Raw genomic sequence first — 24,518 nt, forward strand, 5'->3', positions numbered from 1 at the left:
AAATTAGCTCTGCCTCCTTTTCACAAATTTAATGTTTAAAAAATAAACCCAGAAACAAATGCAAAAGTGATCATAACATTTTATTTCAGTGATCGTTACATTTTGTTTAATATTTCATAAAATGTATATATTTCCTTCAATTAATCAGATTGTATATTGTATTAAGTTCCTCACACCAGATCAAATCTTGTACAGATGAAAACACGAGCTATATATTCAGTAAAGAGTGTCTGATTGTAGAATGTGAAGATCTGCTGTATTCAGTGCATCATGAAGTAGGAGAGCAGAGAACAGCAGAGGAACAGGAAGCTCTGGGTGACACTCTGAGCCCCGTTACACAGGTTCCCCTCACAACATGTGAAGCTCCCAATGCCAAGACTAGCTGTTGTTGTGGCATCACAAATTGATTTAGAGACACAGCCTTTTACAACCCCTGTCTGTTCATCAGTCCCTGATGAAAAAAAGAAAAGAAAACGGAAGTGGATTCATGAATGAAAGCTGAGGTGTCTAAGTCTATTGTCTATTGGTATATGAAAACTATCAAATGCATAAGATTAAAAAAGATTTAAAAAAAACTTCATCCTTCTCACATGCTGATGTAGCGCAGCGGTCTTGACTCCCTGAACAGCTCAATACTTTTGAGCAGTTCTTCTGTTCATCACAATAGTAACATTTGTTTCCATTCGGGGCAGTGGAGGGATCTACAGGAAGAAGAAGAAAACAAGCTTTCTTTACATTGTTCTGGTCTAATTGTGCACACAACATACTGTACGTGCTCACTGTTCCAATGAAAAGTTGTGTCCTCATAATCTTTTGTAAAATTGGAATAACTGGCTTCTATGTTTAGGGGCCCTATCTTGCACCCAGCGCAATTGACTTTGTACACGGACGCATGTATCATTCCTATTTTGCACCCGCGCAAAGCGGACTTTTCCCTCCACAGAAGCACGTCGGTTAACTAAGAAATAGGGGAGACCGGGGACAGTTGCAACAGGGGATGGTTGCAACATGTCATTTTTCTTCAATCAGAAACAAGCTAGAGTGATGACACTCACACTGCACATGCACAGGTAGACCCTCCCGCCACCAAAAAGACAGTAGACATATTCAACAAATGCTGCTGCATTTATTGAACAAAACTTGTTTTGGAGGTATGAAAGTAAATTTTTTCATGAGATATATTTTGTCATACTGTCCTGAAATTTTGTATGAATTAATCACAACTTACTTAGTTAGAATTATTGTTTTGTTGACTTCTAAGTGACTGTCACAGTGTCTGGGTTGTGTTCCCTGGGTCACCACTAGATGTCCTCCTTCCCCACGGTGTCTTTCACATTTGAACTACATTCCCCACAATCCTTGTTATCATTGCACTCAGCTGTTTCCTATCACTGATCATTGCACCCAGCCAGTTCCCCATTATCATTGTCTCTCCCCTGTGTATATTAACCCTGTCTGTTTTAGTGTGTGTCACGGAGTCCTTGTTTGTATCACAACACTTACGAGTTCTGTTCTTGTTGTTGTTTTGTTCCTGTTTATGTTTGGATTCTCTATTGGATATTGACCTTTGCCTGGACTGTTTATGAGATTGGATTACCCTAACTTTAAAGTAACACATACTGCATACTGGATCTACCTTTCTTCTGTTCTTGTGTGGCTTGTGACAGTGATATGGTTTGCATGTGTCAAAGTCAGTGTGTCTAGCAGGAATATGATTTTCTGTCATGGCTGATAGGGTCGGGGACGGTTGCAACAAGTTATAAATTGCATGTTTAATAAAAGTTTGTTGCATTGTAAATTGTTAAATTCTTCCTGTCTGACACTGAAATATGCAGAGATTGAATAGCATCTATAACACACTGCATATATGTAGGCCTATGTTCTACACATGAACAAACAAAACTCAATAACTGTTATTTGTTATTTTTAACATGTTGCAACCGTCCCTGGGTTGTGTTGTAACTGTCCTCTGGGTCGGGGTCAGTTGCAACATCTGACTTCTTCCATTCAAATAAATACTGTGAACGATATGTCATATATAATCATCTTTAAATGGTATGGGTAATTAGCAGACAGATGCAAGTTTAATATATACAAATTTGGTTAGTCTAGTCCAAATAGTCTCTGAGTAATTGAGAGAAATGCAAAAAGTGTTGCAACTGTCCCCGGTCTCCCCTACACTTGCGTTCCGGCGCAAACGTTCCCTCATGCTATTTTACAGGTTTAGAAAACAATTGCGCCACTGACCAAAAAAAAACAGTTTAAAGTCAGTGGTGCGTTGCGCATGTTATTCATATGCTATTTTAAGGGCGCATGCTTGGCCTTAATCAATGTAGCGTGTGCACAACGCGCATACACTGTAAAAAATTATCGTAATTTTAACGGTAAAAGACTGTAAAAATGCTACAGTGAAAAACTGTTAATTGGTTAACAGAAAGTTTCCGTACTATATACGGTAAATAACTGTGATAGATCTAACGGTACATTTAATGTAATTTTACTGTAACATACCGTTAAATTTACAGTTTTTGAAAGTGAAAAAACAACTCATTGTATCATTTACAGTGAAAAACCGTAAATTGACATTCCCACAATTCCCTGTGACACTTCACATTTGAGGTATTTTTGTTGAAATAACTATGTTTGTTTCTTCATAGTTTTCTTCGTTTTTTCTAATCAGTTATGTACATTAGGGGTTTATGTTACATTTAATGTTGTTAAATTAATGTTTATTGCATTTTTAAAATTTCATGTGTTACCATGATGGTGTTTAATGTTTGTGTGAATGACACTGTGCAGCTTCTATATATTAGTATTAACTCTCTTGTGGAAGAACTGCTTAAATTGAGCTTTGATTGATCATGTGACTCTCATCACTGCTGTGATTGGTGGTTATCAATGTAAAAAACAGATATTAATACTTCAATAGGATGGTAAATTAACATTGTATCATATTACCGAAATCCAATGTTAAATATACAGTTTTTTTCCGTAAAAACAACGGGAAGAAAGACCATTTTTTTACAGTATTTTTCCGTTTTTTAACAGGAATTTTCTGGCGCCCCAGCTGCCAGAAAATTACCGTTTTTTTACGGGTTTTTTTTTTTACAGTGTACACTTTGATTCTCTCATCTACACACAGACGCAGCAGTTATCATTTTTGCAAATCATACATTATTACGAAAGATAGATAGATAGATAGATAGATAGATAGATAGATAGATAGATAGATAGATAGATAGATAGATAGATAGATAGACAGTTTATTATAAAAGCATACATCTAGCTTAGCCTGGTAATACCAAACTCTGCTACTTCGCTTTGCTTCGTAGACAGAGTCTGGCATGGCATAATTGAAAAGCGTTTTCTTTCTCGCGGGGAGGCGCTTGTCTGAAGTTTAAAATCATTGGTTCCCGTAAGCCAATCACATAACGTTTGGGTATGGCATGTGTTATGCGCAGGCTCAGCCGCATCTAACTTCCACTGTAAACACATGTAGTATGATGCGAAAACAAAACCATTGAGCGAAATACCGGAGTGAACATGGCTGTGAACGACTTTTGCAGATTATGTGAAGTAAATCTACGCATCCACGGTACAATTAGTGTCTACGTCACGGCTCTCAGCCCGCCCTCTGTTCGTTGATTGGCCGGCTGTTTTCAGGCCGGAGGAAAACGGAAAGCTATTACGCTGTCTCAGACTAAGTACAGAAGCGAAATGAAATTGAGCGGAAGTAAGAAGTCTGATGTAGTCAGGCTACATCTAGCTTACACATTGACCCAAATTATCATACGCCTGTTTAACCGAAGTTAATTTGGGTGGGTTTCTCCATCCCCAACGTCCCTGACGAGAACGTCGGTCTCCTCGGCTGTGAAGCGCTCCTGGCTTGCTCCTGGCAAATCCGCCGTTATAATAGGAATCCGCTTAGAAAAAGCGTGCCTGCTCTTAAAGGGAATGTGAGATGACGCTCTGATTGGTTTATTTCACGTTACGCCCAAACCACACCTATGAATAATGAAGCTGCTTCAGACCAACCCCTTTTAGATTTGCGCCAGGCGCAAGAGTCATTTATCCCGCCGGGAAAATAGCAACAGCGCCAAGACCCGCCCACAAAGTTACTTGCGCTTTGCGCTTTGACACTTGCGTTTCAGATCGTTAAAATAGGGCCCTAGATGTCTTTGGCCCGTGTTGCATTCGTATTTCAGTCGAGCCTCACCAGAGTTGGTTTGGCGTGGTTTATTTCAGCGGTCCAACAGAAAGTCCCACGACAATTATTTCTTGGTAAATTTTTTATAAACTGTTGACTGTAAGTACAATACCTGAAGCATCTTGGGCATTACACAGGTCTGTGTTACAGCAGTAAGTAGATAACTTTATACTGCCGGTGTTGATGGACCCAGTTGCACAGGCACTTGCTGGATAACACAGTTTAGTTGTCACTGGAGAAGTATCGGTTGGACCTGCAAAGTAGGACGAAAATACAAACTTTGAATTATAATATGACTTATAATATAATATTATGGAATAATGATTTGAGGGAAAACTAAATTAATTTCAGTATATTATATAGAATATTTTATGCATGCAGTTGTAAATTCTGTCCAGAAAAGTAGTAGCCGTTCTGTGACGACTGACAAGTTCAACATATATTTACATTTTGCAGCACCAATAAATTACAGCAAATTATATAATCTGTTTGAAACATCTGTTTACTTTATACATTTTTGTGTATTGCTTTGTTGTATTTAAATGTTCCGTTTTTTGTTATAAGAAATACATTTATTAAACCTCCTATATTATGAATATGACATAACACTTTTTTGTAACTTATTTATTCAATATCATGATAATACCGTCTGATAAAAGCTTCAGCAATTATTGCAACATGAAAATTTGAGATCTTCACATGCCTAAATCCACACTGGACTTACCAGCATATATCGCACTGAAGCAGCTATATCCACTGGGGCATGTCATCTGTTCACAAGTGCCCGACAGACACTCATTACAGATGATGGAGTGTCCTTTAGTAGAGAGAGAGAGAGAGAGAGAGAGAGAGAGAGAGAGAGAGAGAGAGAGAGAGAGAGAGAGAGAGAGAGAGAGAGAGAGAGAGAGAGACACATCAATGATCTGTATTTGTATTCAATAATATTAAAAACAAACATAATTTGTCTCTGTACCTGCAGTGAACAGAATGAACAGAAGAAAAACTGAGATTTGCAGATCCATCTTTGATCAGGAGGAGAATGTAATAACTTACCTGTTTCAGCACACATTTTATAGCTCCTCAAAAGAGGAGGATCTTCATGAGAAAAGGAAAGTTTAACACAAAGACAATGAAGTAAAAACAGTATTAAATTATTTACTTGCAATTTTACTACTTATACCCAAATCCATTCATAATATGGTAGCACTTTATTTTACTTTCCTGTTCTCCATGTACATACTATTTACTTACTATAGTAATGACAATAACTGGGTAATAGGTACTAACCCTGAACCTAACCCTAACCCATGTAGTTACCTTATATTAACTAGTTACCTTAATTAAAGTGCACGTACTGTAAAATAAAGTGCACGTACCCATAATATCTTTTGTGTTATGCAGATGAAAGAAAGTTATACACATTTGGAACATTGACAGCCAATCAGAATCCATCCTGCTTTAAGACTGAGCTCGAGCATTTCAAACAGCAGAGGACATAAGCGTGCGCTTGAAAAAAAAAATTGTTTGCTGTTGTGGACATTAATATAGTAATCTTTAGTTATCTTTCCTAGTGTTAAAGGGCCTTAAGGAACTTATGTGTTCACAATGTGACAAGAACAATGTATCATTTAAAATAATTATTTCCTTTGGAAATGACAAATGGACCAGCAAGTTCAATATGTGCTGGTGTTGATTTCTTTTTACCATAAACTACTGTGCTCAAAGTTCTATATGTTTATATATTTTTGTTTTGTATTAAGATCTTTAGTTAGAAAGAAAAGCAAATTTCGTTTTCATATGATGAACAGCAAAGTTGGTCCACCAGTAGACCATGCCTTAAACCAGTTAAAAACTGCCTGAACAAGGAAACATACAATTCAGACAGGGAAGACGAGGCTTGTTTTGGTTTTGTTTTTCAGTAGAAGGTATTTGTGCTTGCTAATCTTTGGAACTGACTTTCACAGACATAATAATGCTTAATAATGTTATTGAGAAACCAGTCTATGAATAGGTCATATTCTCTTTAATTATTATTTTGGGGTATTTGTACTTTACTCGAGTCTGAGTTCATTTTAAACTGAAAACTTTGTTACCTAAATACATTTGCAAAGAATTTTTTTTTTTTTTTTTTTACACCTGACAGTCAAAATGTTCCAGTCAAAGGCGATGTTGATGTCGAAGCCATGAGGCGACAGTGGCAAGGAACTAAAACTCCATCAGGAGACAGAATGGAGAAAATAAAACGTGTGAGAGACCAGGCTGAGTCATACATAGCGAGAGCATTTAGCCCAGCGCACAGCATTGGTTTGGATGTTCGACGCAAAATATACGTCATAGAAGCCATTTCTTGTTTTTTGTTTTGTATCTAGGTTCAGTGTTAAAAGCGAACCAGGACTAATGTATAATTTTCTTTTTTTGGTCCAAACCAAGAGAACAGAACTACAAGTGTGAACACAACCTTAGAACAACATCTTGATTTTAGAAGCATTGAATGTTATGTAGAAAAGAGACATTCTTGTAGACCAACCCAAAGAACAGCCTGGGGCTGGATTCATGAAAATCTTCTTAATAAGGAAGAAGTTTGAGAATGCAAAATATTCATATCCTTGTTCTTAAGGTAGAAAATGAGAGGGAAATTTTAGAAGAGGGAAGTTAAGAAGAATTTTATTCTTAAGAATATTTTGTGAATCCGGCCCCAGGTGGTGCTGATGAAAATCTCAACGCCAGCATTTTTGATAATTTTCACAATACTTTCATGGCCCACAGAATGTTTTGTTGTATGAATATCTGAACAAACAATATCAAAATAAAGAAGAGCCTCTGCTTTTAAACAACAACAACAAAACATTTTATTCTAGCTGCATGCCCTCTCTTTCATCAACACCTGTGGGTAAATCTCATTAAAAAAAAAGCTATACATTTTTAACAAAAAGCTGAGAAAATCACGTCCAGGTGTTGTGCTGAATTCTGAACCTCGCCAGATTATCACTAGGTTTTCGGATTATTTACGGTTCTAAATTTAGGATTTGGGGTGTGGTTAGGATTAGGCAATCAGGTAGCAGCTTCAACGAGGAGGCTAATAATTTGTCAGGGAGTCGAAATTTGGCACTCCTGTTGGGATTCAAAAGATAGCTCGAGTTCATCAACACCCCCAATGTACATGCATACAACATCATAACATATTGTTCGCATTAAAACATCTGTTTTGAGCAAATTTGAACACCAGTTTACACTGCAGATCATGCCAAATTCGTTCCTCAACACTATGTTGATTCATGTGTTGTATTAAAGTGCCCCATTATGGTTTTTCGAATATTACCTTTCATGCAGTGTGTAATATAGCTCTCTCTGAATGTAAACAATCAGCAAAGTTAAGTCGAAAGTGCACGATAAATAAAGTTATTGTCTCCCAAAAGAAAGAGTTGACTCTGCATGAACACCAAAACGAGTCGTCTGTAATTCGAATCCCACTGCGTTACGGTTCTACATCTCTAGAAAATACATCTGCATAATGCCCGCCTATGTTGTACCTTGTCCACCCGCGAACAGCTTGACCCGCCCTCAAACATGTCATTTTACTGACGACTGCTTCTCAAATCTCGGAGTTCATCGCGGGATTCACAAAACGCTTGCTCTTGAAAGACTGGTCAGTACCCAGTTTATTTAGACCAGCTTGATCTTCAGAATCACAACCTGTATAATTGTTGATGTATATATTTTCTACCGGGTGTGCAAAATACATTATTTTGTGTTTTAAATTGTGTAGGTCTCCGGCTAACCGGCAAACTCAAGTTATTACTGTCTTAATAAAATGTTTCTGCTAATCAGCTGTGTGCCACTATTATCTAAAACTGTGTCTATTAATGCAGATTGTCTGTCTTTCTTACTAGTTTGATTAATGATAAAGGATGGAGCAAGATTTGTTTTACAAACTTTGATGTTACATCAGTCATTCACATTAATGCTCAGCTAACGTATGTGCCACAATTGATCGTTAATGATACAGTTCCGCATGTGCGCTGCAGTAAATTAGAAACATACACCGGTTTGTTGATGGACATATACTTGTTAATGCTGATGGTGAGGAATTAGTAAAAACATCTCATAATGTACCTCAAACTGAGTAGCGTATCACTGAGAAATGTCCTGCTCAAGTCGTCCTTGCGATGGAGGTTCGGGTTCAATAACTAGTTCTTCTTGTTTCATCATCAGACCCGCGCTCGGATTGATATGGTTAATTTGACTCCATTGTTACTGTCTTTACAGTGTGTACAATTGCTGAGCTTTAGGAAGCCTCAGGAGCTGAAATTCAGTTACGGTAATGGGCGTTTAGCTTCCGACAAGCGCTGTAACCGGTAGACCAATCACAACAGACCTGGCCATCTGGCCAATCAGAGCAGAGTAGGTTCGTGGACAAGAAAGATGAGAATCATTGAAAAATATGGTGATGTGCAATGAGAAAATTAAACCTGTTGTAAGAGACCTGAGACCTCCAAAATGAAATCAGGACCCTTTAAAATATCATAATGAGGCCCTTTAAGAAGTAAAGTATTCTTGCAGCAGATCTTCGTTTGTATGTGTGACGGAGGGATTCCTGACGCTGATTTGACTCCTTTACACATTTTATAGGCTCTTCATGAGTTCTCAGCTCCATCACCATCATATGTTCATCAAGTCAAGTCAAGTCAAGTCAAGTCACCTTTATTTATATAGCGTTTTTTACAATATAGATTGTTTCAAAGCAGCTTTACAGTGATATCAGGAAAATACTGCAACAAAGTTTGTTTAGGCTTACAGTAGCTCTAGAAGAAAATGCTGTCATTGCTCAGCTGAAGTCAGTTCAGTGTTGACTCATCTCCGTTGTAAAAATGATAAGTTATTAATTAAGGTAATTTATCTATACAGCAGCTAAATGATTCAACACTGTTTGACATAACATGGAAGTATTATTTTGGGGTATTTGTACTTTACTCGAGTCTGAGTTCAATTTAAACTGAAAATTGAATTACCTAATTACATTTTCAAGGAAATACTTTTTTTTTTTTTTTTACACCTGACAGGAAGGCCTCCACTCGAGGATAGAATATGATGAACAAGTCTAAAAATGTTCCAGTCAGAGGCAATGTTGATGTCGAAGCCATGAGGCGACAGTGGCAAGGAACTAAAACTCCATCAGGAGACAGAATGGAGAAAATAAAACGTGTGAGAGACCAGGCTGAGTCATACATACATAGCGAGAGCATTTAGCCCAGCGCACAGCATTGGTTTGGATGTTCGACAAGTTCTGTCGCAAAATATACGTCATAGAAGCCATTTCTTGTTTTTTTGTTTTGTATCTAGGTTCAGTGTTAAAAGCGAACCAGGACTAATGTATAATGTTCTTTTTTTGGTCCGAACCAAGAGAACAGAACTACAAGTGTGAACACAACCTTAGAACAACATCTTGATTTGCATTGAATGTTATGTAAAGAGACGTTCTTGTAGACCAACCCAAATAACAGCTTGGGGCTGGATTCAAGAAAATCTTCTTAATAAGGAAGAAGTTTGAGAATGCAAAATATTCATATATTTTTCCCTAAGGTAGAAAATGAGAAGGAAATAGCAGTTGAGAAGAATTTGGGTAACACTTTAGAATACTGTTCCTTCATTAATGAATAATTACACAGGAACAAACGAGTAACGCATTATTAACATTCTAGTAACTATTATTAACTAACAAGAAACTCTGATTAACAAATTAGTAAGTAATAGCGCTCAGATGAATGTAGTAGTTCATTATTAGCTAATCAATAACTACTAGGCCTATTTTTTTTCATACCTCCCAGAGAACTACTATCTACAGGTTCATAATTAACATGAATAATGCATAATTTATAATAAAAGGTAATGGTAACCCACTAGTAATGACACAAGTATTACTACATCATTCTAAAGGAACTACTAATTATTTGGATCAGTATTCTAAAGTGAAAAACATGATAACTACCTAATATTGACTGAAGTCACTGTAAGCTTTTGAGATTTTTGTAAGCTTTTGAATAGTAATTCCTTCCAATGTATTTGGTAACACTTTAGTCATTACTAGTGTGTTCCCATGATCTTCACTTTAGAATACTGATCCAAATAATTAGTAGTTCCTTTAGAAAGATGTAGTAACACTTGAGTCATTACTATCAAAAACCTTACAAAAACCTTAAAACTTACAATGACTTCAGTCAATATTAGGTATAGTTATTATGTTTTTCACTTTAGAATACTGATCCAAATTATTAGTAGTTCCTTTAGAAGGATGTAGTAACACTTGATTAATTACTAATGAGTTACCATTACCTTATATATTATGCATTATTAATATTAATTATGAACCTGTATAGTTCTTAGTAGTCTTCAGTGAGGTATGAAAAATTGTAATTACTGATTAGCTAATAGTGAACTACCACATTCGACTGAACGCTATGACTTACTAATTCGTTAATCAGAGTTTCTTGTTAGTTAATAGTAGTTACTACAATGTTAATATTGCATTACTCATTTGTTCCTGTGTAGTTATTCATTAATGAAGGAACAGTATTCTAAAGTGTTACCGAATTTTGTACTTAAGAATGTTCAGTGTATCTGTCCCCAGGTGCTGCTGATGAAAATCTCAACGCCAGCATCTTTGATAATGTTCACAATACTTTCATGGCCCACAGAATGTTTTGTTGTGAATATCTGAACAAACAATATCAAAAGAAAGAAAAGACGTCACACAAAACCCCGCCCACTGTCATTATTCCCCCTCCTCTCTCCGGAACTGAGAGCTGTGTGGGTTTGCGATACAGTTGAGTGCGAAGTACATGTTGGCTACATGGCAAATATACGCATTTTTCCCATACGTTTCTCTGTACCGTTTCCATTATGGCATCTAGTAACATTATTAGTAGCCTACTTGCAACCTCTTCATCCTCCTCATTTTGCGAGATTTGTAAAATGTACCCAGACTGAAAACAATTTTTTGTTTGTTTTTAAACCTACCACTTCAGGTCGACTCTGCACTGGAGCCATCCTTCACTGGGTAGTCATATACAATATTACCGCTAGATGGGGGAAAATATCACACAGTGTAGCTTTAAATGTAGAGTTTTTCTAATTTCAAGCAAATATTTAAATTACAAATTATATTATTAGAATAACAATGCAGTAATTGTACTAGAAACATCCGTGTAGTTACTTCAAGGAACAGTTGACCCAAAAATGAACATTCTGTCATTTACTAACATAGCCTATCATTCCAAAATGCTATGACTGACATTCAAAACAAATAATGAACACAATAAGCTCTGTCAATGATCATTGGAGTTTAAGATGAACTGAATCACGTTTCCTTCAGTTGTTCAGCTTTTTGCAGTTTACCTTTTAATGATAAACCCTCTCATTATTCTGTCTGGTACAGGTGAGTTTTAAGTTTTTACAAGCAATAATAACATTCTTTTTTAACATTCAAATGCTGCTAATAGATTATTAATACAACATCAACATATTAATACAACACAATTAAACTTTTAAAATAATTTTGCATTAAGATATGATCTCCAGTAGCCTTCGTGTTTGATGTAAGCAAATGCAAAACTAGGTCTGGGCCCACACAAGATCTTCTGCTGCCACCTGCTGATAAATTATGCTAAATGCAATTTTAAACTTTATTTAAAGGACTTTGAAACATTTTCCAGTTTCAAAAAGAAAAAGGAAGTTGCCAGTAGAGTGAACTATGTTCCCATATAACATTCATTTATCAGCAGCAGAAATGTCGAATTGAATGGCACTCATATGGTAAATTTATTATTATTAGCCTATTATTATCGTTATTGTTTTGGTCTATTCGATAGCCTCTCGGTTCTTAAAAGCTGTGGATCGGTCTTTTCTGTATTAGTTTCAGGGGGTCAATCCAGCGCTCGAATTCCGTACCACCCCCGGGAGCCGCCATTGGCTAACAAGCCATCACCTGCTGTCAGCATTCCATTGACTCCCATTCATTTTGGCGTCACTTTGACAGCGAATAACTTTACATCTGAGGCATTTAAAGACTCCATTTGTCCATTATTTATTTCTAAAGAAACACGACAATGTATAAAAGGCTCCATTACCTTGTATCTTACGTTATGGCCCCATAGAAGCAGTTTTTGTAAAAGTAGGCTAACAATTGCGTCATAACCACGCGACTCTCTGGAAATTACCGTATAGACAGGAGGAGAAGCTCGCAGGCAATCGGGGGGACGTGGGGGCATAAAGTCCGATAAAGTCAAGGGAGAAGCCCATAGAGAATCATAAAGTTGCTCCTGCTCCTAGCTCATGGACAGCTCCTACTCACGCTCTCCGTCTCTGCAAGATTCGGAAGGGAATGATTCAGATTTCTCTTGGCACAGCTACTAGAAGACTTACAACTGTCAGACAGGTTGTTCACGTCACATCCAAGTCGTCAAGCTCAGTTTGAGTCTGCGCAGTACGCTCAGCCATCAGTAAGTGAGTGCTTCTAATTTGCTTCACTTTTCTCCGTTGAAACCTATGGGGTCGCTGTGTCCAGTTTATATACTGTCTATGATTAGTTTACTACTGGCTCTCATTAAAGTGATAGTTCACCCCAAAATGAAAATTCGACTTACTCACCCTCAAGTTGTTCCAAACCTGTATGAGTTTCTTCTTCAGTTGAACACAAAAGAAGATATGCCTATTTTAAATAATGTTGTTAACCAGACAGTTGACGGGATGTGACGGTGAGGAAATTTTCCCACCGGTTACTTGACGTGTGGAATTTCCCCCTGTTTTGAAGCTCGCTTTTAAAATGCTAATTTGTAAGTAAAATGCTAGCGGAGCATTTTATTTCATAGCGGAGTAGAGCGAGCGTTTTCAATTAATTCCAATGGAAGTTAAACGTGAACACACACACCTGCTCCGTTCGGCAATTGCTTGAATGGTGGTTTCATTGTTATTCTTAATGACAAACACAACAAAACAGTACAATGACAAACTCCCTTAAATAGGCTCTTTTACGTTTGAAACCAAATCTTCATTCATGTCAGTCAATAGTGAGGTGAAATCTGACTCCTGTTGCTGATCTGTGCTGCGACTCTCGCTTGGTTCACGCTGCATTGAGCAGACACGATCAGTTTTTAATTGTAGTGTCTATTCTCTAAATGAACTAAACTATTTTTATTTCCAGTAGTATGTCTATTCTAAAGCTGTTCTCGTGATAACTTCTTGTAGTTAATGTGAGCTGTTTTAGCTTTATAGTATGTGGTAGCTTTATGTAGCATGCTAAATCCCGCTGCTATTTTAAACTGGTAGTCTTGCAGTTTTATGCCATCAAGTAATATATTTGTGGGCTATATCACTTTTAACAGTACACACAGCTTTACAGAAAGAAAGACAGCTTTTGTATTGTAATTTAATTGTATATTCTATAGCTAATATTTCATATCAAATGTCTATCTCAAGTTGTTGAATGTTTTATTCTGATACAAGCAAAATATAATTTCATTTGACACGTCAAGGGGATGGATGGCTGTAATTAAATTATTATATCAGAAAAATATTTACTGGTGTCTGTCTTTTTCTTTTATCCATATATCCAATATCCAGGTTAATCAGTTAGTATAAATCAGCAAGTGCTCTCTCTCTCGCTCTCAAAGATTGGTTTAGTAAGGGTCTTGTGAAATAGGATTGGGCTTGCTAGATTAAGTAATTAAGTAATTACTGTATGTCCTTAAAAAATAATTTCATATAAGTTAACTAAAAACGAGAAATGTTTAATTTCAAAATCTATAACTTCGGTTATACTAGTATATGAAACATAAGTTAAAAGACATGGTCAAAATAATGGTCGTTTTAGCGTAGTAAGGTAAAGCCAGTTTTTTTTTTCACTGCCCAAGGATGAACATGTGAAGAATCGGTGGTTAAAATTCATCTTTACCATGATACCGCAGCAGTATAATCCTAAACTTTTGCTGTGTTCCCTTTATTTTACTGACGACTGCTTCTCAAATTGGAGTTCAATGCAGGATTCGCAAACCACTTGCTCTTGAAATATGGGGTTCAAAATACTTAGTTTTGAGTTTTATATTCTGTTGGTCTCCTGCTAACTGGTGAACTCACATTATTACTGTCTTACTGAAATACCTCTGCTAATCAGTTGTGGGAGAATCATTGAAAATGTGGTGATGTGCAAATGTATATTATGAGAAAATGAAACAGTTTTTTGACCTTTGATGCATGTAAACCTGTTGTAGGAGACTCCAAAACAACATTAGGATACTTTCAAATAGCATAATAGGGGCATTTTAACTGTCACAGTGGGTAAGGCAAAAATGAGAAAGGGATTTAATTGCATCACTTTTATTTTTGAACAAAGAAGATAATCCACAATGAAGAAGATCACAGGAAAAATATGTGGCAGCATAAACAACACAAAACAAAGAACTGAGATCAATGGGTGATTCTCAAACTGAAGGCTGCATATCTCAGTTGAAGGCCATCTCAATTTGAAGGATCCTTGGCAGACCTTCGTTTCTCATCCTTCATTCGGACTGTTTTGAAGTATGCATTGGATGCCTTAAATCCCTTAAATCACCCACAATCCTTTGCACACATTTAAATTCACAAAAACTAAATGGACGGAGTTGGTATTGAGCTTGTCGTTGTTTATTTTGAAATGTAAGACAAAAATGTTTTCGGACATAAAAACATAGATGCTATCTTTTGTTTTGCAGTAAATTAATCACTAACACTAAACTGTCAATAATGTAAGCCACTGGGAGACTGCAGATGGCTGTCATTCACTCTATTGCATTAATAGAAAGACAGTTAATATAAAGATTTGTAATACAAAAGAATTTTCCAAAATTACGTTTTAATAGTATTTTTGTGCAGTGAAAGTGGGGGCGGGAACATGTGTGATGTAGCCTTGCACACTTACTAGACCGTCTCATTCTAGCGTTTAATTGCTGAGGAGTCGTCTAGCCTACAAGCCTCAGAAGGACTGGAATAAGAAGGATGCAGTCTTTCATTTGAGAAACACCCTAAATATACACAGGCAAACAAACTGAGCTAAATGAAATGCAGGTGAAACTAATCAGTAACTATGGAAACAAACTGGCACACACTAGGTGTAATGATTCCTGTCTGGTGTTTCCCTTGTCTTGTGTGGACTTTAGTTATTTCCTGTTCTGTGTCATGTTTTGTAGTCCTTTGTAGTTTTTCTAGTTTATTAGTATCCCCAGGTGTTTCTGATTAACCACGCCCTCTTGTTATCTTGTTTAGCTTGTTAGTCTCTGTATTTAAACCCTGTGTCTTGTTACAGTGTTTGTGGGTTCATGATGTTGTTAGATGTTGGTTGTGCTTTTTCCTATGTCTGAGTTTTTGAGTCTGTCTAGTCTTTAGTTTGTTTAATAAAAGTACTACTGCTGCATTTGGACCCTGCTTCCTTCTATGTTCCAGCCTGCCACGTTACAGAGACTAACAAGCTAAACAAGATAACAAGAGGGCGTGGTTAATCAGAAACACCTGGGGATACTAATAAACTAGAAAAACTACAAAGGACTACAAAACATGACACAGAACAGGAAATAGCTAAAGTCCACACAAGACAAGGGAAACACCAGACAGGAATCATTACACTAGGAAACTATAGGTCAATTAACAAAGACAGGAAACACAGGTAAACAGAAACAGAACCAATAGGGATGCACAATATATCAGCCACCATATTGGTATCGGCCGATATATTTTTATTTTTAATGTTGTCGTTATCGGAAAATTGAAAGAAAATTTGGCCGATATATTAAAGCCGATAAATAATGGATTATTTCCTTCAGCTGAGACACTTCAGATACACACTGTTCAACATGATGGTTTTGAATTGCTTGAAATATGATTGGAATCACTTTGAAAAGGAAAATACAGTTAAAGGTATAGCGGAGGATTTTCCCGAATTTTAGAAAAGAACCGCCCTGTCCACTTTTTGAAAAAATGCACATGCGCAACACTCTACCTGTTCCTGAGAGGGAACGCCTATTAAACGTGTGCACGAGAGAGCATGCACGAGCTAATCATAGCTTACATTAACTTTTACTAGCAGTGATTTTAAATGGATTTCTCCAAATAGCATGCCAAACTTTACCTGTCAAGTAGAAACTTCGCGACTGAGGCATCAGTGAGGCCCAACCTGTGTTTTGAGCACACGCCATCGTGTGAATCGTGCGCACGAGCACGTACGGCGGCCTTACGTAAACATATCACCAGAATGATTGACACTTAGGAGGACCAATAGTCTTGATGATCCACCCGGAAAAAGAAAATCCTCCACTATAGCCTACCTTTAATGTAGAAAGTCATTTACAAAGTCATGTAAAACCTTTGAATAATTAAATAATGATCAGTGCTGGGTAGTAACTGATTACATGTCATCTGGATTACGTAATCAGATTCCCAAAATTACGTTTTAAAATACTCGTAATCAGACTACAGTTATTTTTCTATTGATGTTATTCTAATGTTCTAATGTTATTCTTTATTCTAACATAAAATAACAGTAAATTATTCATAACTAATCGATTCTACTTATTTCTCATCTTTTCAATTCTCCTTTATAAAACCTATACTTATACCCATTCAGAAGGTCTTGAAAGGCCAGGTTTGTGGAATTCACACACACAGACCCGCTGCTAGTCATGAGCCGATCACTAAAAGCTGAGACCCACACAACATTTGATTACTTGATTTACAGAAATCTTTTCACTTTTTAGAAGTGTTTTCTCAACATTACAACATTGTATATCAAATCAGCTCCTGACAAACACAAGTATTATTTGAATTATCACTCTCATTTAATAATGTATTGCTATGTCACTGGAAGGGTTTTGTCTGTAGAACATGTTAAAATGTACAAATTCACGTATTTTCATATTTACATGCAATGCAGGGATTCCCCAACTTTTTAGTCAGCTGAACCTCTTTGACCTAATATATTTACTTGAAGTAAACCCTTAGATTTTAAGTTGATAAGTTAGGGCAATAATAAAATGAAGTCAATAATAATAATACAATTAAGTTCACGGTTCTCTGATGTCGGTTAATGGTCACATGCTCACATGTCATGCAGGTAACAAATATTGAAATCTTTTTTAGTAAATGTTTTCTTTTGACTTTTTATTTTAAAATTATGTTAATTTAAAAATGTTATGACTTAATTACTAAAAAGCTTTTCATTAATCTCGCAAACCCCAGTCTGGGAAACCCTAACGTAATATTTAATGCACTTATGACAGACAAGGCCTAGTCCCAGACTAAAATGCATGTTTGAGCAGTCTTAACTGATAGCAAGTCGCACAGGAACATCTTAAAATATATTGTAAAATATGTCTCATGATGCACACCAGTAATTTTTTTTTAAGGCACGTTTATAAAAGCTATAAATGCCCTAATTGAACTAAGGCCTAATCATGGCTTAATCTAAGCCTTGTCTTATACCGGGCCATAATGTTGAATATATTTTATAAGATTATATATATAAGATATATTTTATAGTTTATATAAGAATATATAAGAATGGAATATATTTTCTTTCTCTCTGTAAATTTATATCAATATGGTACAATATTCATATTCAAATCAATTAGATAAGCGAGTTGGGTCAAAAGTAATCAAAGTAGTCAGAATGCATAATCTAAAATGAGTAATCTACAGTATAAACAATTTTTTTTGTCATATCATTTGGAATCAGTAACCATCTAAAATTTGTAAATAATCTACCCAGCACTGATAATGATCCTATACAGTACCTGTTTCTTCTGGACAATGATGATGATTTAATACTTTTTTTGAAAGAAAAAAAATATTGCAGTTTCTTTTAAACTATTATTGCATTTTGAATGTCTACTTTTCTGTTTATTACATCAGAACACTATATAGTACAGCGAATAAATATATACAATACAATACAATACGAACTTTATTTCTAGAGCACATTTTAAAACAACCATGTTGACCAAAGTGCTGTACATTGACAAGAAACAGTAAATAGACAGGATACAACACCAGACAATTACAACAATTCTCATGCCGGATTAAAAGCCAAGGAATAAAAATGTGTTTTAAGTCGTGATTTAAAAACCGGAAGGCTGGGGGCCAGTCTAACATGAAGAGGCAATTCATTCCACAGTCTCAGGGCTGCGACTGAGAAAGCTCGATCCCCTCTGCTCTTGAGCAGTGTTTTAGGGAAAACAAGAAGAGACTTGTTTGCAGAGCTTAAAGACCTTGAAGGAGCATGTGGCTTCAACAGAACAGTGATATAGACAGGAGCTAGTCCATGAAGGGCTTTAAAATCAAACAATAGAATCTTAAAATCAATCCTAAAATTAACAGGGAGCCAGTGAAGAGAGGCAAGGACAGGAGTGCTATGATCATGCTTACTAGTTCCAGTAAGGAGACGAGCGGCAGCATTTTGAACCAGTTGTAGACGAGAAAGTACAGTACAGCGTATATATTCAGTACAGCGTGTGTCATTGTAGAATGTGAAGATCTGCTGTATTCAGTGCATCATGAAGTAGGAGAGCAGAGAACAGCAGAGGAACAGGAAGCTCTGGGTGACACTCTGAGCCCCGTTACACAGGTTCCCCTCACAACACGAGAAGCTCGCAGCACTTTCACAAACCGCTTTATTGGCACAGCCGTTTATAGGAAATGTCTGACCATTGAAATCCGCTTAAGAAAAGAAAGAAAACAGAAGTTGAGTTGTGAATGAAAGTAACATAAAAACCACTGTCTAGCTGGCCATTGGTATATGTGAACTGTATCAAATGTTGAAAAATAAGACCCACCAACGATGAAGAAATAAAAATAATGACTTTAATCTTTTTTTTTTCCAGGTTCTCACCTGTTCCTTTAATGCAGCGGTCTTGATCCCCTGAACAGTCCATTATGTTTAAGCAGCTCTGCCCAATACAATGGTAACATCTCTTTCCATTGGAGATGGGGGGATTGGGGATACTGGGGATACTGGGGACAGTGAAGATGTTAGGACTGGAATCTCCAGAAAGCTCTGTACAAAATAAGACATCTAATGAAACAACACTATACTTCAGCCACTCCATTCAATCAATTCCTACATTTGCTTTTCTGATTGAATATTCTACGGAAGTCAAATGAGAGTTGACTTAAAAAAAAAATATATAGTCATATGCATATGGTCAATAAAGTACAATACCTGCATCTTTGGCATTACAAAGGTCTGTGTTACAGCAGAAAAGAGAGACTTCTGGAGTGCTGATGCTTGGGTACAGACAGGCATTTGATGGAACACAACCTTTTACCTTCGCTTTAAAAGGATTGCCTTCTAAAAAACAAATGATACAGTAATGATGACTGCATGTATACAATTTATTTAAAACAGAAAAAGTGTTTGTCTTTCTAATCACAGCTGCAAAACAGAAGTCAAGAGAAAAGACTAAATTTGCCATATAAAATGATCCCTTAATCCTCAAAGTCTAAGACCACTAGTAAAAATGCTTTTCATTTTCATTTTTCATTACAAATTATATTACTTGCATAACAGTCTGAGTGAAAATGAATTATGTAGCAGAAATTTGTATAGAAAATTATATGCTTGCAAACATAAATCATATATACACTGTAAAAAATTTCTAACCCTCCAAAATCTAAAATTTCAAGTGACCGATAACATCTAAATTTTTCAATTGGCCCAAGTGAAAATCTGTAAATTTAATTTTGTAATTTACAGAATTTCACTTGGGCCAATTGAAAAATTTAGATGTTATCGGTCACTTGAAATGTTTGATTTGGGAGGGTTAGAAATTTTTTACAGTGTATATACACACACACACTTAAATATCCATATACATTTCCACTGCTGTACTTACCAATTAGTGTTACTGCTGTTGAACTGAGGCACGTCATGGAATGTTCAGGGCACGTTGTTACCCGTTGTTCTGCACAAGAACCCGTCGAACTCAAGCACTCATAACAGCTGAGAGAGTGTCCTTTAGGAATAAAACAGAGAGACAGTGAGAGAGATCCAATGATCTGGATTTGGATGGAATATAAAACAAAAAGCAATTTGTCTTTGTACCTGCAGTGAATAGAACGAACAGAAGACAAACTGAGAGTTGCAGATCCATCTTTGATTAGGAGGCAAATGAAATAATGTTTCAGAGCCCATTTTATAGCCTTGAAGAAGGGATGGGCCGTCATGAGATAATGACAGGTTAACAGAAAAGGATCTGACACACAAACTTATGATAGAGGTACTTCTTCTTTCTGGACAGTTTCCTAAAAGCATTCTTCTTCATAAATGAGTCACAGCTCTGTAACCCTAACCCTAAGGATTACAGGATTAACGGAAACTTCAGGCAGGTGTGTTAGGGCAGAACGGATTGGACACCTCTGAAATATAAATACTGTACAGTATTATATTAATACAACAGTAACTACACCAGAGTCGGTGCTGGGTAGATTACTTCTATTGTAGTCCATTACTGAATACAAATTACTTGATGAAAACTGTAGTTAGTTACATAACTATTACAACACACATTTTAGGTTATATAATTTACTACTTTTTGATTACTTTTGAACTTAACTTGTTTATCACATAGATTTGAATAGATTAATCTTGAACTATAGTGATATAAAAATACAAAGACCTGCAAGGGGGGTAAATTAATGTTCATTTTTGGTTGGACAGTCTGTTTATACACAAACTGGTGTTCAGAGTTTTTAACCAGAAGCACCACATTAGTTCAATTAGGATGAATACATGCACTAACTACCAACCAGCCAAAGATGAGTAATGAGTACATGCATTTACTAACAGCCAAAGATGAGTAAGAGGAATTGACTAAATATATTTAATTATGGTACATCTTTGTTGTATAAACCTGACAGTTAAGACTTAAATTTGCATAAGAATGCTTAAGGTTGGGTGGCGATGATGGGAAGTTATTGAAAAATCAGGCCAAGATTGATTTCTATTCTCTTTGCACACATACAGCAGAGTTCCCTTCATGGATTAAAATGGGTGAAATAAGTTAAGGAACTAAACTATTTATCAAGACAAACAAATATGAGAAAGGAAAAAAACATGGGAATGAAATAAAACGAACAAATATATGTTAAGATAGAAGGAAGGCTCCACACCTAGAAATAAGTAGGCAAGTACAGTATGTACTGGATGACTAAGAAACTTGGGAAGATACAAGACAGGAGTGACGTTTCCCAGCATTAATTTGTCATGGACAATTGTTTGCTTGCATGTTGTTTGATTCTCCTGTTCTTGTTTAGCAATAGATCGTTTTATACATTTTTATTTAGTTTTCTCCCAAATGTTATAATATTTTTATGTTTTTAAAAACCTTCCAAATAATTTCAGACTTGTCTTTAGTCTGATTCTCTCTCTCTCTCTCTCTCTCTCTCTCTCTCTCTCTCTCTCTCTCTCTCTCTGATGCTCTAAACACCGCTTTTAACCCCGGGTAAGGAACGTTTCACACTTGTAATTTAGAAGAGGGGATAGCACCGCTTTTTACCCGGAGTTATGAAACTGCTCCGGAGGGTTTTTTTTATACTTTTTTTTTACTTTTGCAGAGTTAACCCCGCATTGCAGTGCCAAACTTGTACACCATAGGGCTTTTCACACTTGAAATAATGAACCCTGGTTCATTCTAAACCCCTGGTAAATTGAATCCATGGGTTATCTTGCTTCATGTTTCACACTGCTCTTTAACCCTGGCAAATTATGAGCAGTGTGAAACGTGAAGCAAGATAACCCAGGATTCAGTTAACCCGGGGTTAAGATTGACCCAGGTTAACTATTTCAAGTGTGAAAAGCCCTATAGATTCGCATCTAACATTCGTATTCCATAATGGTATAGTGGTAGAGCTTTTTTTAGAGGTTCCAGGTTCTAATCTACCCTTGTATAGTTTTTTTCCCTCATTAAAATCAAAGATGTATATAAAGAGCAGGGACACATTTGTGTGCATTTTGTTTGGTGATTTCATCAGAAAGATTAGAGTCTCCACAATGGCATTAAGCTAGCCTGGCAAGTCAGACCTACATCAAGATGTTAGGTCTGGCAACTCACCATTGGCAGGGCTCAATCTGAGGGGGCGGGATAAACGGCTGTCTTTCAAATTCCCTCTGCACGCAATAGGACAGCGCTACAACCAACCAGAGCGTTTTCCCACCAGCAGAGCTAGTTGATAGATTAAACTTTTGCAGTATCTGGTCGGCAAAACTACGAACACATCTTCCTTTTTTCTTTTCTCAAAGAACAGCTTAACTCCAAGTCTCCAGAGTCGTGCAGCCAAAGCCGATTCGAAAGACCGCTGTTCGCCAGCAGCAGCCACCATTCTTTATTTTCAAGTAGTAGCAGAGAATTCACGCAGAACCGTCACAACTCTGCCGTCATTATGTTAAGCCCGCCCACCGACTCTATACACGATTTGATTGGCCTGACTAGAGTTTGGTTTTTCCAGCTCGAAAGTCAACGGAGAGTTGCTAGACTACCTAATAAATTTTGCTGCCGCTAGGGTGCATCTAGATTTCTAGGCTAGCATTAAGCGATAGATTGACATGCTCTTCCGTGTGAAGACTGTGTGCACGAGCCAAAAGAGAATTTTTCGCCAATCAAAACAGCGACAATGAAAACTCAGCATGATTTCAAAAACATCTATTAGTCAACATTTATTAGATTAAAATGCCAGCATTACCATAGGAACACAACTAACGCGCCAAGAGAGCACCTAGACCAGACAGCAACAGTGTCGGTCCAGATCCGGGCCACATCTGGTATATGTGAATTACACGCATACCAGATGTGGGCTGGATCTGGGCCAGCACCATGTTGCTGTCTGGAAGTGAGTATTGTAAGCCCGCTTATCGGTCCAAAAGGGGTTTCCAATAAGATGGGTGAAGGTCTATGCGCGTTACTGTCTTCCCGCGTGGCAAAGTAATTTAATTCCATTTAGCTTTTATCTGATTCCATTTTATATCTGACTCCATTTTATCACGACCTAGAATTTAAGTTAGATTGCCAATTGGTTATTGGTCAATTATATATAGTTTAGAAATACATTTGATTGTTCTATTGAACTCTTTACTTATATTTTACCTGTTCATATTAGGAAGCTATGTTGCTCAGAGGTCCTCACTCCTTGTTTAACATGGGTCTCACGATCACAATCTCGCCAGCTTTGGTCACTAAACAGAGGTAATTGCTATATACCTGAGATCAGTCGCATTCACGCTTACACAATCAAAGATACTTTGGTATAGCCCCGTGATTGCATACACTTGAAATTAAAGTAACGTGTACTTCAGAAGAGGTATGGCCACTACTACAGATATAAGTCAACCAACTTTACTTGTCTTATAATAGCTTTGGATTGGCCATGCCGCGGTTTCCCACGTACACTTACAATGGGGAGAACAAGTATTTGATACACTGCCGATTTTGCAGGTTTTTCCACTTACAAAGCATGTAGAAGTCTGTAATTTTTATCATAGGTACTCATCACTGTGAGTGACGGAATCTAAAACAAAAATCCATAAAATCACATTGTATGATTTTAAAGTAATTAAAGGAGAACTCCGGTCAATTTTAACATTGAGCTCATTTTAGTCACAGTAGTCGATTGTCGAGTTCACGCGCGTGATCATAGGTACTAAACCTATGCGCGTGAACTCGACAATCGATTACTGTGGACTTCGACCGAAAACAGGATGTAAATACAGGTATGTGCGCTGGCTGAATAAACATCATTTTTTATATATTTCTTTCACATCTACTGCAGTCAGATTCACCCGTGTTCACTCAGAAGGAATCACTCACATGACCTGTGCACTTGTAATGACACATCAAGGATGTTAAGAGGCTAAAAGCAGGTTTAAAACTTGCCCCATTGAAGTCAACAGGGTGCAAATTTTAAAACGAGGATAACACGGTGTAGGCAACCCCGATTTTTGTCGTTGTTCTCTGTACTGACAGCACTCCAAATGTACAAAAAAATGAGCTCAATGTTAAAATTGACCGGAGTTCTCCTTTAATTTGCATTTTATTGCATGACATAAGTATTTGATACATCAGAAAAGCAGAACTTAATAATTTGGTACAGAAACCTTTGTTTGCAATTACTGAGATCATACGTTTCCTGTAGTTGTTGACAAGGTTTGCACACACTGCAGCAGGGATTTTGGCCCACTCCTCCATACAGACCTTCTCCAGATCCTTCAGGTTTCGGGGCTGTCGCTGTTGGCCAAGATCTCGCG

General features: G+C 36.8%; 1 protein-coding gene and 1 long non-coding RNA gene across 2 annotated transcripts; both read right to left on the reverse strand.

The window, feature by feature from the left end:
* Positions 1-683: 683 nt before the first annotated feature.
* Positions 684-5,221, reverse strand: LOC311277140. Its single transcript, XR_014625171.1, has 4 exons — positions 5,181-5,221; positions 4,932-5,024; positions 4,320-4,460; positions 684-701 (listed from the first exon to the last, which is right to left on the reverse strand). It is a non-coding gene; the product is annotated as an uncharacterized lncRNA (long non-coding RNA).
* Positions 5,222-18,171: 12,950 nt separating this feature from the next.
* On the reverse strand, positions 18,172-23,093 carry LOC311277415 (ly6/PLAUR domain-containing protein 5-like; the record flags this gene model as incomplete). Its single annotated transcript, XM_084387732.1, has 4 exons — positions 18,172-18,940; positions 19,113-19,277; positions 19,443-19,571; positions 22,994-23,093. 4 exons carry the CDS (start codon positions 23,091-23,093, stop codon positions 18,768-18,770), a joined length of 567 nt encoding a protein of 188 aa, XP_084243858.1. The 3' UTR covers positions 18,172-18,767.
* Between the last annotated feature and the right edge of the window lie 1,425 nt (positions 23,094-24,518).

This window comes from Rutilus rutilus (genome assembly GCF_951802725.1).
Source record: "Rutilus rutilus genome assembly, chromosome: 18".
NCBI classification, from domain to species: domain Eukaryota; kingdom Metazoa; phylum Chordata; class Actinopteri; order Cypriniformes; family Leuciscidae; genus Rutilus; species Rutilus rutilus.